At 52.4% G+C, this 17,355-nt stretch overlaps 1 protein-coding gene across 2 annotated transcripts in view; it reads left to right on the top strand.

Annotated features, from left to right (window-relative positions):
• MAPK15 (mitogen-activated protein kinase 15) overlaps positions 1-17,355 on the top strand; it is a 184,849-nt gene that overhangs the window by 59,119 nt on the left and 108,375 nt on the right. For both annotated transcript variants that reach the window (XM_078686411.1, XM_078686413.1), the window contains exon 10: positions 13,483-13,620. In XM_078686411.1, coding sequence (XP_078542537.1) covers positions 13,483-13,620 — 138 coding nt within the window. The remainder of the gene's footprint in view (positions 1-13,482; positions 13,621-17,355) is intronic.

The following is a 17,355-nucleotide window of genomic DNA, read 5'->3' as shown; positions in this document are numbered from 1 at the left end:
TTACAATAGAAGTTTCCCCGCTTGGCACATAGGGACGGTAGGTCAACAACACAATCCTGGTTCCGCATTTTCTGGACCCTCAACAATAACTCCCCCCCCCCAACTGCCCTCTAGAGGAGCCGTACCCACCACTCCAACACCTTCCAAGCGCGGCAGATCCACAGAACCCAACCCGCTTCTACGTGTTACAGGCCATCCCGCCCGACGGATACTCCTCTCCATCTACTGCCATGCTCTAACAGGGCATTCTACGTACTCCTCTATCCCTCCCCCCCTCTAACTGCTGCTAGTGTGGTTAGCTATGGTGTGCGCTAGTAGTGATAGTGCATCATCAATACAGATCAAACGTTCGTGCTAACAGTTCCCTGGAACTCAGCCTCCGAGAGTCCGTCCTCCGTATCCACCGTTAAGCGGTCATTCAAAGATTGCACAATCGTTTCCCAAGCTCTAGCCGTCTCCTAGCCCTTCTCCGACCCCAGTTTCGTGGCCTGCCGCAATCTCAATATGCTCTCACACCTCGACCACTTCAACAACTCATTCGTCCATCGACTCACAGCTGGGCCTTCCTTGGTTTTCCAACGCCATGTAATCTCCCTCTGCGCCAACATGAGCCCCAAATCAATGAACTTGCTCGTGACTTTCGTTTTAGCCGTGTGGGGAAACCACAACAGGAGGCAAGCCGCCATATCAAACTCCACCTCCCTATCCGTAATCGCATTCAGAAGGGCGCCCACCTCAGGCCAATACTCACCCAGCTGTGGGCAACCCCACATCATGTGATCCAATTCTACCCCACCGGCCAGGCATCTCGGGCATGCCGCATCCCGCACCCGAAAGTGTCGGCGGAGTTTCCCCGGGGTCAGATACGCTCTATGCAGAAGGAAGAAGTGTATTTGCTGGAACCTGGCATTCCTGCTACCCTTCCATGTCCGAGCCAGAATGTGGCCCCACTCAGTGTCCGGAATAGGTCTGCCCACACTTTCCTCCCACGTAGCTTTCAGCGCCGTGAGAGGCTCCAGTCCTTCTTTCAACATCCGTGAGTAGAGACAGGTTACCGCCTTGATTGTGCCCGCGGCCATCACCACATATTGGCAGGCCATGGTCGTGCTCGGCTCCGTCAGTCCCCCCTGCCAGTGCTTCCGTATCGCCGCAGTAACCGCAGCGTGTAGGAGAAAATCCCCGTCCGGGAGACCAAACTGCTCCCGGAGTACCGCAAACGGGGCCAGCACCCCCTCCACAAACAGATCTCCCACCATCTGTAGGCCCAACTCCTCCCACCCTGCCAACGGAGACCAGTCGCCTCCATGCGGTAGAGCCGTCAACATCCCAATGGGAATCTCCGGGGCATACGGCCGTTCCGCTCGAGCCCGCCTCAGGCTCCTATTCCAACAGAGTCGGAGGGTGTTTTCCTCTAAGGTAAGCCCTCGCAACTCCAACCGCTGCTGCATAACAATGTAAGACAGAACGTGTCTCTGGATGCCCATCCCCCGGACCCGGTCAGGACCCCTAAACTCCCTAGCCACATTCTGCGTCAGAATCTGGAGCTGGGCTGCCAGATAGTATAGTTCAAAATCCGGCACTGCCATCCCCCCCTCGAGTTTGGGCCGGGTTAAGGTATGCAGCGCCACTCTACATCTACCCTGTCCCCAGAGGAACCCAATAATCATTGACCGCAGCTCCTGAAAAATCCGCTGCGGGATCCAAATAGGCAAGGTCCTGAAGTAATATAACAGTCGAGGGAGCGCCACCATTTTCAACAGTGCCACCCGTCCCTGCACCGACAAAGGCAGAGTAGCCCAGAAGGACATGCAGCCGCGCAATCCTCTGATACCTCGTCCCACATTCCCCTCCAGCAGGCTCTCCGCATCATGGTAGATCCGGACTCCCAGGTACGTAAAGCACCTGTCCTCCCAGACCACATTCGCCGCAAGAGTCGGGCGCTGAGCCTCCGCTCTCAGCGGAAAAACACAGGTCTTACCCCAATTTACTTTGAGCCCTGAGAACTCGCCAAAGGTAGAGAGCAGTCTCATAGCTCCACTCAAGGCCAACTCCGCGTCTTCCAAGTACAGCAACAGGTCGTCGGCATACAAAGAAATGTGGTGAGTACGTCCACCGCAGCGGATTCCAAGAAAGGAGTTCCCCGTCCTGGCCTGCGCCGCCAACGGGTCCATTGCAAGGGCGAATAAAAGGGGAGAGAGCGAGCAGCCCTGTCTGGTTCCTCTACGCACCTGGTAAGCAGAGGATATAAGCGGCCCCACTCGCACCCTGGCCGTGGCCGACGAATACAGTATCTTCGTCCAGCTCACAAACCCCTCACCTAGTCCGAACCTCTCCAGCACCGCATCCAGGTAACCCCATTCAAGGCTGTCAAAGGCCTTCTCGATGTCCACCGACAGAACCGCCGACGCGCCGTCCGAGCCCAGGGCATCCTGCAATACACCGATCAGCCTGCGCGTGTTGATGGCCGTGTTCCTGGTAGGGATAAACCCCGCCTGGTCACCGTGCACCAGCAAGGTCATATGCGGGAGCAGCCGGGTAGCCAATATACGACTCAAGATTTTATAATCTACCGTCAGCATGGACAACGGCCTGTACGACGCCACCTCCAGAGCATCCTTACCCTGCTTCAGAAGCGGGATCACCAGCGCCTCTCTCATAGAGACGGGGAGACGCCCCAGTGTCATCGCCTCCGAGTACACTGCCAACAGTCTGGGCGCCAGTATCTCCGCGTATTTGGCATAGAATTCAACAGGTAGCCCATCAACCCCCGGCGTCTTGTTCCTAGCCATCTGTTTAATAGCCCCACGGATTTCCAGCAGTGTAATCGGACCTCCCAGATCCTTCGCCGGCTCCTCGTCTAACACTGGGAGCTGTACCCCTTGTAAGTAAGCATTGATATCCGAGGGCCCCGCCTCCAACCGAGTTTCATACAAGCTCATGTAATACCGCTGAAAACACTGCAAAACGGCCTCCGGTGAATGGACCACCTCCCCCGTTTCGGTTCTGACACACAGAATCGGGCCACTCCTCGGCATCGGGTCAGCAAGCTTTGCCAACAGCGTGCCCACCTTATCCCGCTCCGCATGGATCTTCACAAGGTACAGCCTATAATCATAACATCTCAACCTTTCCGTTTCCCTTGCCACCATTTCCTTTGCCTCCATCAGTCGTTCCTGTAAATCCGGACGCTCCGGCCTACTCCTCTCCATGTCTCTCAACACACATTCCGCTTTCTCCAAATCCGCCAGAACAGTCGTCCGCACATTCGAGAAACTGCCCATGCACACCCCGGCACCACCACCTTCATTGCATCCCACTCCAGCGCTCTCGTTGCAGTCGAGCCCTCATTCACATCAAAATACAGCGTTAAGCCCTGTTCAACCGTGGCTCCAAACACCTGGTCCTCCAACGTGTCTGGCCGTAGCCTCCAGGTAGGGATCGCAGATCTCACCCTCTGCCACCTGATCGCTACCAGCAGAGGGTTATGGTCCGAAATGGTCCTAGCCAGATATTCAGTGTGGGTCACCATGGCCGCCATATGGGCGTCACACAATATAGAATCAATTCTAACATGTAGATCGTGCAGCGCCGAATGAAAGGAATAATCCCTATCAGTAGGATGCTGCCTCCTCCACACATCCAGCAATCCCCACCTGTCCTGCCAGTCCCTTCTACGCTCCGATAGCTTCCGCACCGGGGACTCCGCTAAGGGCGGGTGGGACCTATCCCACCCTACATCAGTGATAGAGTTAAAGTCCCCCCCCAGGATAATGGGACACGTCAGATAATGGGCTAAGGAGCCCGACAGAACATCAAAATAACGGGCCTGGTCAACATTAGGGGCATACACACTACATTACATAACACCACCTCAGACCCATGCAGCCTCCCTCTCACTGCTACATATCGACCTCCTGGATCCACCACCCGATCCGTAACCTGGAATGGGACCCCCGCCCTGACCCATATCAGCACCCCCCTCGCAAACGCCGAATAAGAGGTCCCAAACACTTGGCCCGCCACCTTTTCTGCAACGCATCACATTCAAGTTTGGTAAGGTGAGTCTCCTGGAGCATGGCAATCTGGACACCCCGCCTCACTAAATAAGCATGCACCTTGTATCTCTTAGACATTGTTCTGAGACCCCGAACATTCCATGTTAAGCACTTCACATCAGGTAACGACCCCATCGCTGTTGTCTCTCCTCTCCCCCGCCTGCATCAACCACCCCATCACATCATTGCAGCTACACCCACCCCCCCCAACACCCCAAAAAACTACCCCAACCCCACTCCCCAGGACAGGACCTAACAACAGTGCATCAGCCTCCATCCAAACCTACACAATACACACAGTATACTAACCTGTGGCAGCCGCCACAGGAGCCGTAAGGGCACTAGGGGGGTAACCCAGCACCAACCCGCGGCAGGCCAACCCACGCCCCATGTCCAAGATCCCACATGAAAATTACAACAGAGTACCTGCTGAACGCTGGACAACTGGATAAATGTTCACCACTGCCGAGTCCACAGCGCTCCCCCACAATTACCCATTAAACAGTCCATCCGCCGTTTGCGGTGTGACCGGCGGCCCCACAGAGCTGTCCGCCTCGGAAAGTTCTCCACCTGACTTGCGGCCTCCGCTTTCCGACTCCGAGTCCTCCTCCAGCTCCCTGAGCAGCGAGCCCGTGATCGTCGCCGTGGCGGCCAACGCTCCTCTCCGTTCTGCCGCCAGCGCTTCCTCCTTCATTGCCTGCTTTAGCCTGTCGCGTTTGCGGATCCTCTGGGACTTGCGGATCTGCGTCGGTCTCGTCTTCTCCTTCCCATCCTTGCGCGGGCGGTCAGTGCCCATCCTATATCTCTCGAGCCACGACCAGGCCTCCTCAGGGGTGTGGAAAAAATGAGTCTGTCCATCCAGTATCACTCTCAGCCGTGCCGGAAAGAGCAGCAAGTACTGCACCCCCTCCTCCCTGAGCTCTTTCTTGACTGCAAGGAAGGACGCCCTACTCCTCTGGACTTCCTGGGTATAGTCCGGGAAGATAGTCACTCTGCTATTGTCCACCTGGAAGGGCCCCGCCGATCTCGCCCTCTGGATCAACAGGTCCCTGTCCCTGAAGTGCAGAAGCCTGGCTACCATCGGTCGGGGAGGACGGCCCTGCATGGGAGGACGCGACGGGACCCTATGCGCCCTTTCAACGGAGAAGAACGGGGATAAGCCTTCAGGAGCAACCGTGGATCTGAACCAGTCCTCCATATAACGCACAGCATCCTCCCCTTCAATTTTCTCCGGCAGGCCCACCACCCTGACGTTGTTCCGGCGATTGCGACCTTCGGAATCCTCCGCTCGTTTCTCCAGCGTCGCCAGTCGGGCCAGGATATCAGAAAGTTTATGTTCCGCGGTGACCACCGCAGGCTTAAGCTCCTGAAGAAGCGATTCATTGTCTTTCACCCTATCAGACAGTTTGGCGTGATCCGCTCTCAGGAGGCCCAGCCCCGCGGCCACCTGACCAATGTCCCGGTGCAACGTCTCCTTGGTCGCAGTGATCGCCTCCAATATACCATCTAGGCGGGCATTCAGCCTGCGTTCCTGTGCCGTGGCGTCCGTGCCTTCCCGTTGTGCTGCATCCCCGTCCGGCCCAGCCGTCGCGCCCCGACTCTGCCCAGCCGCCATGTTGTCAATCACCTCCGCCATCTTAGAGGACCTCCAAAAGTCCGTCCCAGCACACGAGGGTGAGCTGAACCGCTCCAGTCCCAAATCCACAGGCCTGAGTAACGCCCCGTGCCAGCACAGCCCTCACATCCGGAGCAAGTGGACCCCACTCCGCAGATGGGCGCCCGGCACCATGAAGCACCCCCCGGTCACAAATGAGCAGTGTCCACCCGTGTCCCCGGGACCAACACACCCCAGCTACTCCTGTAGGTCCCAGGAACACCGCAGCGCAGATACTCCACTGCGCCCACCTGCAAGTGTGCGGCCCTCCGCCCAGGGCCCGAAAGCAGAAAAGGGATGTACCTGCCAGTCCGCCCCCTCCGGGAGTCCCGCACTGTAGTCCTCCAGGGCAAGTTCCGCGGTAGTCCCCAGCTGTGCGAGGCAATGGTCACCTTCGACCTCCCTGGCCGTCCTCCGAAGCGCCGGCTTGCGGCCCAGGCAGGGCCGCCCTACCCCGTGCAGGCAGCACCTCTGGGGACCTCTCGGGCCCGGTCAAAGGGCAGGCGCGGCCCGTGGGCTTCCTCCAATTAGCTGCTCCACCCCCGCCTGGAGGGCACTGCAGCACGCTGACACCCGGCCACCACCGGGACGGCCGCCGCCTCCTCCTCCTCTGACCGAGCGCCCGCTATGGCCCCGGTTCCGTAGGGCAGCCTGTGTCCTGGTTCCACGCAGCAGTGGGGGGAAGGGCCACCAGCCCACTAGCCGCCGAACCTGCAAGCGCCCCCCCAGCGCTGACGTCGCTGGCGTCTGCAGCGCGGTCGCGGCCACGTCCCGCTGGGTGCCCGACCGCAGCCGCTCCGCTCTCACCACTGCCCAGGTTCTCCGCCGACCACTGCCATTGCAGCCCCAGATGCCGCCTCTGCCATCTTGGGCGCTGGGGCGCGAGTCCGTAGGAGCTCCGCTCCGGCGTGCCCCACCGTCTCCGATTCCCCGCCGGTCCCGCAACTGTCACTTTCGCGGGTCTGGTGCTGGAGGGGAGCTCTCCAGTGATTACTCCAGCGCAGGAGCAGGGATCCACAGGATAAATTCGGGATCGCGGACGGAGCTCAGGGCTCACGCCGCCATCAAAGTCGGCGCTCAAGCCACGCCCCCATGCCCATTCTCACAGGATAGAGCCAAAGGTGCAGTCCGACGGGTGATACACCCCGATGTCAACTCGGTACCATCAATAGCCCTTACAGGCTCAGGTCGTTCTTTCAACTGCCAAGGAACCCCCAGCTTCTCTGCCATAGTAATGTCCATAAAATTGCCAGTGGCACCTGAATCCAACAACACTGAAACAGAAACACAATCCTGAGTCCGTAACAATAACTGGGCGTTAATAACAAAATGTCTAGGTGCTTGATCTACAGATCCGACCACCTCATACTGTTGACCACAGCAGTCACCTACCCTATGATCTACCTGAACACAAGCCACCTTCTTGCTGAATCCCACACCAGAGGGCTTCACCGGACATTCCCTGGCGAAATGACCCCCCTGGCCACAATATAAGCACAGATTGTTCTCCCTCCTCCTCTTCTTCTCCTCCTCTGGCGCCAAAGGACCCCGTACCCCGCCCAGTTCCATGGGCTCGGGTGCCACCTTGGTATCCCCTGTACTCTTTACCTCCGCCTTTACGTAACTGCCTCTGGTTGCCTGAAACCTGCTACGCTCACCTCGCCTCTCGGACACCCTATGGTTCAGTTTAACCACCAGATCTATGAATGCCACACAATCCTCTGGTGGATCTACCACTTGAGACACAATGTCCTTTAGCTCTTCACAGAGACCCTGGTAGAATATTGAAGTTCTCTTTTCAGTGGGCCAATGGGTCTCAGATACCAGTCTGTTAAAGGATGCAATATAGGACAACAAATCCAGTCTGCCCTGCCGGAGCTTCATTAATTCAGCATCACTAGCCTGCATAAACGCATGTTTGGCAAACAGTCCCCGCATCAGTTCTTTAAATGCGCTATAATTGTACAACACCCGATCATCGCTATCTACCAAAGGTATAGCCCATTGGGCAGCATTACCAGCCAGGTAGGATATTGTAAAGGCCACTTTTGCGGAATCGTCAGGGAAGGCACTTGGTCTGCACATGAAATGTAGCTGGCACTGGGTCATAAACATCCCGAATTTCTCGCTATCTCCCGTGAATCTCTCAGGAGGGGCTAACGGCACTGCTACCGGGGAAGACACTGTAACGTTAATGGGGTTACTGGAGTTGCTGCCTCCCATTGTACCTTGACCAGTCCCCCCGCTATACTGGAAGGTCGCAGGGTGGATAACGGAAGAGGCCCCCCTTTGCTGTGACTGCTCTCTGGCCCTGACAGCTACTAATTCTTGTTTCAAACCAGCGTTTTCCTGCTGTAGCTCCTGAACCTGTGTCTGTAATGTCTGCAATGCCCCCATAATGTCCTGCATTGAGGGACCTCCTGAACCATCCCCCACTGCGTTCCCATCTACGTCCATGCTCGCTCAGGCAGTGCTAAATACGTGGGCTCGATATTCTGTTGGACCCTGCTAAGCCCGCCCAAGCACTGCAGGAGCGAAGCATGCACCAGTCCCCTTCTCGTATCCACTGAAAACCCACTAGTTAGATTATACAGTGAGCCTTCCAGTGAACCCAAAAAGAGGGTGGTTTGATACGAGACACCAAGTCTCACACCCTGTAGAATAGCAGGACACGGCTCCCTCCTTCACGCCTCTGCACCTGTGGTAACAAGGAAGAGAACGTCTCTCAATACCCCATACACAATCTAGCCTCTGCATTCATGACCAAGTTCCACCAAAACACCAAATAACATATACCCCCTCCTTCTCCTTACCAGTGGTAAGTACAGGCTTGGCTTCGTGTAGGGACTGGGTTCTCCACAATATATATATAACAGTACTCCAAGGAGGTATAAACCCAGTCAGGGGCACAAAAACAAGGTGTCCTGCATAAACTGAAGGTGCAAAGTTTAGCACCGTAAAAAAGGGGAAAAAGAAGGCTGGGGACTAAGTCACGAACCACCAGCTACAAAAAAACCCTTTGTTAAGGAATATGGCTAGGGAGGGAAAAGGAAGAGACCAGCGACTCTCCTACCAAAGCGCCAGCGTCTTGTGTAAACAAGAGAACAGCGGAATGACCCAAAACGTCATTTCCGCGCGCATAACGATGAGGACAAACGTTATGCAAGCCTGCCTGATGGAAAACAACAGCGCGTCAAAACACCGCGCTGCCGGCAAGACCAAGGTGAGAACGGGAGCCCCCGCTCTCGAATCAAGTCTTTCACACCAAGACAATTAGACTGGCTAAAAAACAAGGAAGGGAAAAATATACGAGGGAAGGGACTAAAAATAGAACGAGGGGGAGGGAGACTAACTAGCTTACTAACACAGCAGGAAAAAATAGGGACAGCTAGAAAACGGGGAAAAGGGGAAAAAACAAGGAAACAGGAAGCCCAAACGAACAAAAATCCCCCACGAGCCCGTGGGAGACTATAAGGAGCAAAAAGGCAACAGAACTCCTCAGCAATGCAGGAACCAAAGGAACTGGAGCTGGATACCAAGGCCACAACGTTGATATCGAGCAATGAACAATGAGGTAGGACACAATTAAATACCACAGGCCCTGGTCATGTGATGGTGGCCCATGGTCACAGAAACAGGACTAACTGCAATTCCCTAACAGTACCCCCCCCCTACGACCCTCCCCACGGGACGGGGCTTCAAGGGGTGCTGTCTATGGAACATTCGGACCAATCGAGGGGCATGAACCCCACCAGCTGGCTCCCATGTCCTATCCTCCTGTTTATATCCCTTCCAGTCAATCAAATAAAAGAGACGACCCTTAACCCGCTTGGAGTCACAGATGGCATTCACCTCAAATTCCTCCTGACCATCAATAGTTAAAGGAGGGGGTGGGGGCAACTGCTGTGCAGAAGGTATGTAAGGCTTCAATAGTGAGGCATGAAACACCGGATGTACCCCATAATCCTGTGGCAACTCAAGCTTCATTGCAACCGGGTTAATAACCTGGACAATCGGAAAGGGGCCTACGTACCTGGGTTGCAATTTACGGGACCCTTGTAACCTCAGATTACGAGACGCCAACCACACCAAATCACCCACCTTATAAGGGGGAGCCGGGGCCCGATGTTTATCCGCTTGTGCCTTCATAGCAGCCTTGGCCTCCACCAGACTCTCCCGGGCCAAGCCCCAGATATCACTCAATTGCCTGCATCCACTTCTCCTTTGAGAAACACACCACGCACATCCAACTGCAACGAATCCCACACCGCAGCTGGAACAAAGTCACCGAAGACCAGCTCCTCACCACCCTCACCCGAGACCCTCCAACCGAGCCCTCTGACACAAGTGCAGTGGCCCACAACTTCCAGACAATGGATCGATGACTGCGCCAACACCCTCTCTCCCTCTAGTGTGTCCCTTGAACAATCATTGGGTCTGTCAAAATCTGAGGTTTCTCCAAATAAAGGAGCACAAGATTTTTGGCAAACCCACTTCCTGGATGAGAACGACATCCTGGACTCCACCCAATCCGGCTTCCGCAGCAACCACAGCACCAAAACCGCCCTCTTCGCCGCCACCGACGACATCAGGACCCTACTGGATAGTGGCGAAAACCGCGGCCCTCATCCTCCTAGACCTCTCGGCTGCCTTCGACACCATCTGCCACCACACCCTACGCACACGCCTCCACGACACAGGGATCCGTGACAAAACCCTGAACTGGATCACCTCCTTCCTCACCGGCAGAACCCAGAGAGTCTGTCTCCCCCCATTCAGATCCAAAACCACCACGATCACCTGCGGTGTACCCCAAGGATCATCCCTCAGCCCGACCCTTTTCAACATCTACATGGCACCACTCTCCAACATCGTCCAAGCACACCACCTTAACATCTTGTACGCCGACAACACCCAGCTAGTCCTCTCTCTCACCAAGGAGCCGGCCACCGCCAAATCCTACCTCCATGAGGGAATGAAGGCCGTCGCAGAGTGGAAGAAGACCAGCTGTCTGAAACTGAACTCTGACAAGACGGAAGTCCTTGTCCTCGGCTCCACTCCCTCAGCATGGGATGACTCTTGGTGGCCGGCCGTGTTGGGAGCTGCCCTGACACCTACCAACTAATCGCACAACCTGGGTTTCATCCTGGACTCAACGCTCTCTATGACCCAGCAAGTCAACGCTGTCTCCTCCTCCTGCTTCAACACCCTCCGCATGCTCGGCAAGATCTACAGATGGATCCCACCGACACCAGAAGGACGGTCACCCAAGCCCTTGTCAGCAGCAGGCTACGGCAACCCCCTCTACGCAGGAACCACGGCCAAACTCCAGAAAAGAATCCAGCACATACAAAACGCCTCCGCATGCCTCATCCTCGGAATCCCCCGCCATAGCCACATCACCGTCCACCTGAGAGACCTGCACTGGCTCCCGATCAACAAGAGGATCACCTTCAAGCTCCTCACCCACAAAGCACTCCACAATGCAGGACTGGCATACCTCTACACCCCTCGCCACCAGCTTCGCTCCGCAGACCTCTCCCTCGCCACCATCCCACGTATCCGCCGCATGATCACCGGTGGCAGATCATTCTCCCACCTCGCCGCCAAGACCTGTAACAACCTCCCCATCCACCTGCAACAGACCCAGGACCTGCTGACCTTCAGGAGACTCCTCAAGACCTGTTTGATCAGTAGCTGCTTCACTCCCCCCCACCCCCCCTTTCCCCCTCTAGCGCCTTGAGACCCTCATGGGTGAGTAACACGCACTATAAATGTTCTGATTGATTGATAAAGTGGAAGCAGATCTTGGGCAAATGAGACAACTACATTCAAATCGTCATAGGGTTGAAACAGGTCTTGACTTGGTGGATGATCAAACAAATGCTTCATTGAAAGGCTGGGAGCCTCGTAAAAAACCTGTACTCAAGCCGCCTTTGGACTCCTCAAGAAAATAAAACTGCGCTTAAACATACTGGACTTAAGAGATGTCAGACTAGCTATGAAGGCCTTTCTGCTGCTGCTCTCACACCAGGATGCGAGACCGAGGTCTTACAACATGACAACCCTGTGCTGAAACAAAGAGTAACGAAATCGAAACAGAGGTTCATCTGCGTTGGCATAGATTGCTGCATCACAAGACCATTCAAGTGCTGGGACTTGTTCCAAGATTGAAAAACAACACAATAGATGCCTTAAAGAGAAAGTGTGTGGATTGTCACCAGTAGTCTGGATTTGAGAGACTAGAACTGTTTGCTTTTTTTAAAGATCGGGTATACTGCCACTAGATCTTTTTGCTAAGCTGGACTATGCCAACGCAAGGCAAGGATGTAGTTGTATCCCAACTCCCAACTAGGTATGCGAATCTCCCAATATCGCTGGTCCAACGGGCATTAGGGAAGTTCAAAATGGAACCACGTTCACTAATAGGAGCTGCTCAGTGTGGGCCAGGCTCTGGATACAGAGCTGTGTCGATAGAAACCCATATCCAAGTCTGACCCCATCCAGATCATCTTTGCAAGAATGAAGGTCAGTTGCTTCACCACAGTTAAGATTCTCTGCACCTGACTGGCTGCTGCAGATGTACAATATGTTTTTCTGAACATTCCACCAAACTCTAAGAAGATTATGCAAGCAACTGAGCAAAATCACGGTTAACACCTATTCTTAAAAAATTGAATATATTTTACGTTTTGACATTGGCTGATAATATGGACAGTACATCTGACAATACTCCTGCTGTACGGTCCTTATTCTGCACTAGAAGGGTTAAATAATTAATGCAAGGTCTTTTCCGCACTTCTCCCGTTTAGCAAAGAATCCACCAACATGGGAACTGAAAATTATACTAGTAGTTCTAATCAGAGCATGATTTTGAGTCAATTTGTATGGCATCACATCAAAAGGTCTCTTGTAAGAATGCCTTTTTCTGGCAATAATATTGACAAAACCTAGCTGAAAGATACAGCCATTTTCTATAAAGCCTCCTCAACTATAATTCAGTAACAACAATGTCACTTTTAACACTCAGATTTATATCCAGGAAACCAACTTCATTCATCTGAATGAGAATATTCATTTACCAATGTCTTTTCTATGAAAATCTACAGGCAGTGCTGCGCAACATTTTCCATTAATGGTAAGCCTTACTTCCTCCTACATTAAATATAATTTCTGAAGCAATATATTTATACAAACCATGTGAATCTATGAAAGATCCATTGTTTGAGAAGAATGTTACTTACCTGTAACTACAGTTCTTCATTGGCATCTTTCATAGATTCTGCCCCTCCACCTGAGTGGGTCAAAAATGAGGCTAATGGTGAATAAATGATCTCCATTTGTTTTAAGTGTCATTTGCTGTGTTAAAATACTACTTTATTAACCGTGACTAATGCGTCTTCATATCCTGACATATGGTACAAAGTAAAGGTTGTGAATATATGAAAAGTACCAATGCTGAAGAATTACAGTTAAAGTTAAGTAACATTTACTTCTCTCCATCTGAGCATGCCCCAGCCACATTCTTTCCTTTCTGTCCCTTTCAGCTCTCCACCGCCGGCTGCGGATTTTATTTGATTTCCAGTGCTCCTCATTCATCTGTTATCTTTCATCCCTGCCAGCTCCCTCCATCTCTTACTTGTATTTAGTTTTCATATCTTTTATTATTCCTTCCTTCCCTTCATTTCAGTAAAAGTGCCATCTTTTGGAGGGCTTCCAGGAGTATTTTAGATACGAACCTTTGTGTGTGCCATTTTCCATTTGTTTTCTCAGACCGAAGGTGCCATTTGAAGAGCTTTTTTCCTCTAGCACACCTCCTGAGGCAGTGGACCTGGTCAAGAAACTGCTGGTCTTCAACCCTGACAAGAGATTGACTGCTGACGAGGCGCTGCGGCACCCTTATGTTCAAAGGTAGGTGTGTCCCACTCTTCATGCTTCTGTCTGTTATTATTATAGTCCATATCTATGAATAGTGGTCATCCTTTGGCATCCTTCCTTTCTTTGATTTTGGAGCTTGAAATATTTATGTTGAACTTTTTCATTTATCACATGATCTTGTCTCCATTATTGTTTGTCACTGTAATGTGGCTTTCACTTTGTTGTTATGCTTCATTGCAGAAGATTTGTAGGCATAGATTGACTCTGTAAACTTTCAGAAAGACAGGTTTTCACTTGCTCTGTGTGCAAGAGATGTGTAAAGTTTCCTCTGCATTCTTTATAACAGCTGAATACTAAGCCGCTGCTGTTGGTGGAAACTCCACATTTGGTGAGGTATGCACCCCACTGGCATTCTGCAGATCCATAAACCTAGCAGAACCCCAGTACTCGTTAGGCATTAAGTTGACTGCTTAGCTGTCCTCGTCTCTGGAAGCCTGAAGTGGATGATTTGGAATCTGACCCAAACAGGTCATCCATCCTTCAGAAGTATTCCTGCTTTTATTTCTGCATGTCAGGAAACTCATTATCTCTCAAATGACTGAGATGGACTTGATAGTTTACGCCGAAACAGAAGCCGACTTCCCGCGAGGAACCTTTGAATGAAAAGGTATAGGTGCCAAATCATCTGATCTCGGACTGGCACCACAAGCAAAGGAACCACCATGGATGCTCCTTAAGACACAGAAGAGAGCATCTGATTCTAATTGCCTAATATAGCCTTCTTGAAATCCTCCAGTTATTGGGCAGAAGCCTCACAATTACGCAAACATATCTGCCGCACAGGATGCAGAATAGAGATCACTTCAGAGGGATAAAATGAAGTCTCCTTTGCGACCTCTTGTTTTCCTGTGCTTAGAAGAAGAGTGTTCCCTCTTTATTTTCTCATTGCTCTTTGCTGATCGGCTTCTGGAGTATGACTGGGTGCGACCTAGCAGGAGAGCAGTATTTCAAGTATGAGGCCATAACAAGTGTCATTTTCCTCTCTGTTAAAGCCTTGTGTGGAATCAAGGTACATGTACCGCGTAATGCCATGTCAGACCCCGTTCAGGGGGCCACAGGGCAGACGCCGGCTCTACTGGGCCCCAACAGTGGTGCTTGAGGTAGTTTGCCAAATGGGTACTGGGGTCCATGGTACTGTGGCTCTGCTGATTCAGCCATATAAAAATGTTCTGCTCTTCACTCTCAGGGTAGCGACGTAGAGCAGTCAAAGTGTTCTCATGGAAGTAGTGGGGTGGGAGGTAAGAGCACAGAACTGAACTGTAAATCAACAGCCACAGTAACGTATTGTCCAGCAAAGTGCTTATCCTTTGCATTGAAAGAATGTACATCATAATGTAATACTACACAGTGCCATCGAGTATTCAGGTACAGTGTGATAATCATGTTTTCGTTCTTATGAAGTGCTACTCCCTTCAGTACCCACACCCTCCTTGTGGAGTTCCCAGCACCTATTAACCCTGGTGGATGTCTTGGAACAAGGTATTGATTGGGCACTGGTTCGGTTCACCCAAGGCATCGATGCACGCAGCATGTCAGTCTGCTTTCACCTCTTTGTGTTTACCTGATAAGTCTCGAGTTTGTTTTGCAAACCTTAGTCTGCTTCCTCAGTTCCTCAGTGTCTTATTTTACTTACAGTTCTAATACCTGGGATTTCCTGCAGTCTGATGCTACAGTTCAGTTGGTGCAGGATAGATGCATGCATTGATTCTGCTCCTGTGGTAGCAGCTTGTGCATTTTGCGGATTACGCAAACTACATGAGGAAGTTCCTTATGTATGAACTGCCGGCTATTGATGAAGCATTAAACACAGCCTAAGTAGGGTAGATTTAGTACTACCAGGTACTCCAAACAATAGATGCTTGGGTGGTTAGTAGTGTGAGTTTTCACCACATCACTTTCATTGCAGTAGATAGATTATTATACCCTTTAGGTCCGGACGAATCGCCCCCAGATTAGTGATTAGGCGAGAAACATGTTGACCTTGCACACAAGAGCGCCTCATCTGAGACATAAGCTCAGCCCTGCGCCTCTTGTTTAGGTCTCGCGACCTATCGATGCGCGCAAGCGCATTGAGCGGAGCGAGAATTCATGTCCTGAAAATCCTCGTGAAACCAAGGGCTTCTTGCGCTGCGGTTTTCTTTAAGTTCACGTGAATCACGTGACAAAACAAGCACGCGCATCAGCCTCCCTCCTACTCGTACTTTCAGTTTCTCCCGCCCCCATCCGGCCTCTCTCCAAGCGCATCGCGCTTTCGCACACAGGCCTGCCACACTTCTCCTCCCTCGCATTCCCACCCCCCCACCAGGCTCTCCCGCCCCCATCCGGCTTCCCTCAGGCATTCCGCCTGCCACACTTCTCCTCCCTCGCATTCCCACCCCCCCACCAGGCTCTCCCGCCCCCATCCGGCATTTGCTTTGCTTTCTTGTTTTTTTATCGTGTCAGCACGTTAGGTTTCGCTTTCACCGTCGCCGGCTTCCCTCAGGCATTCCGCCTGCCACACTTCTCCTCCCTCGCATTCCCACCCCCCCACCAGGCTCTCCCGCCCCCATCCGGCATTTGCTTTGCTTTCTTGTTTTTTTTTATCGTGTCAGCACGTTAGGTTTCGCTTTCACCGTCGCTAGTCATCCGGGAACCCTCACAAGGGACACGCACGGGTTCTCATTCCAGCCGCTCCATTTTAAATCTGCATTCCTTGGTCCCTCCCAACGTGCGCAGCCGGGACAGGGGTTTTACAATCTGCGCAATGCCGAGAGTTGCAATTGTGTGAGCTTATGAAAACAGTAGTCCGAGTTTGCTTCTAAACTGTCAGATCTGGCCAGTGATTCACTTTCTCGTTAGGCCATGCTAGTAAATAATGTGCTACACCGCATCCCTTTCTTTACCTCATGTGAGGAAACAGCGCCACTCGCTGGGCGGCATTGGGCGGCATTATGCAGCACAATATCCTTAGTGCAACAACATCAACTGTTGCATGCCTAAACACTTATAAGGTACAAGGTTTAGCCGTGCAACAGCTGATGTTGTTGCACCAAGGATATTGTGCTGCAAAACTAAATACTTATAAGGTCCCACAAGCGAGACCTATTGGCTATGCCAATGCTTGTTCTTTTACTCAGGGTAGGGGACCTACTGATTGAATTTGTTGTTGCTGGTACTCCCAATCCTGTTATAACTCCCATATTACACACACTTTTTTCGTAAGCTACACTTACCAGGCCCCTCACCCCCACAGCACCAAACGGCTATTGGGAAAAAAGTTCTCTGCCAAAGTGCCCCTCATTGGAAGTCCGTCTGGTATTGCAGCGCCAACCCAACGAGGAGCAGCCCGCTGATGAAGCATGACACCCACTTTAATTCCAAGAAAATGGATTTCCAACTCTGAACCATTCATGGGTGAGTAATCTGTGAATTCCCTTCAACTGAACAGCACATCACCTTTTTCTTTACATGGGACCCAGCTGCAGCTTTGGTCGGCACTTGACTGCTCTGACCTTTCAGCCAGGCAGCTCATAGTCTGCTTTCATCTTCAGCAGTTTCAGCCTCCCTATGCTGGTTTGACAGGTACTTCCTCCCTGCCAATCCTGATCATTTGAGCATCTTCGGAAGCCTCCTGGGCAGAGCTCCAACCTCAGCAGCAAAGTATTTTGACTCCACTGTCAGCAGCGGCAGCACCAGTCTCTGTGTCACACAGTGGACTGCTGGTCTCAC

This window comes from Lissotriton helveticus, chromosome 4_1 (assembly GCF_964261635.1).
Source record: "Lissotriton helveticus chromosome 4_1, aLisHel1.1, whole genome shotgun sequence".
Taxonomy (NCBI): Eukaryota; Metazoa; Chordata; class Amphibia; order Caudata; family Salamandridae; genus Lissotriton; species Lissotriton helveticus.
Note: the sequence above shows the minus strand (reverse complement) of the source record. Positions and strands in the feature narration are given on the sequence as shown.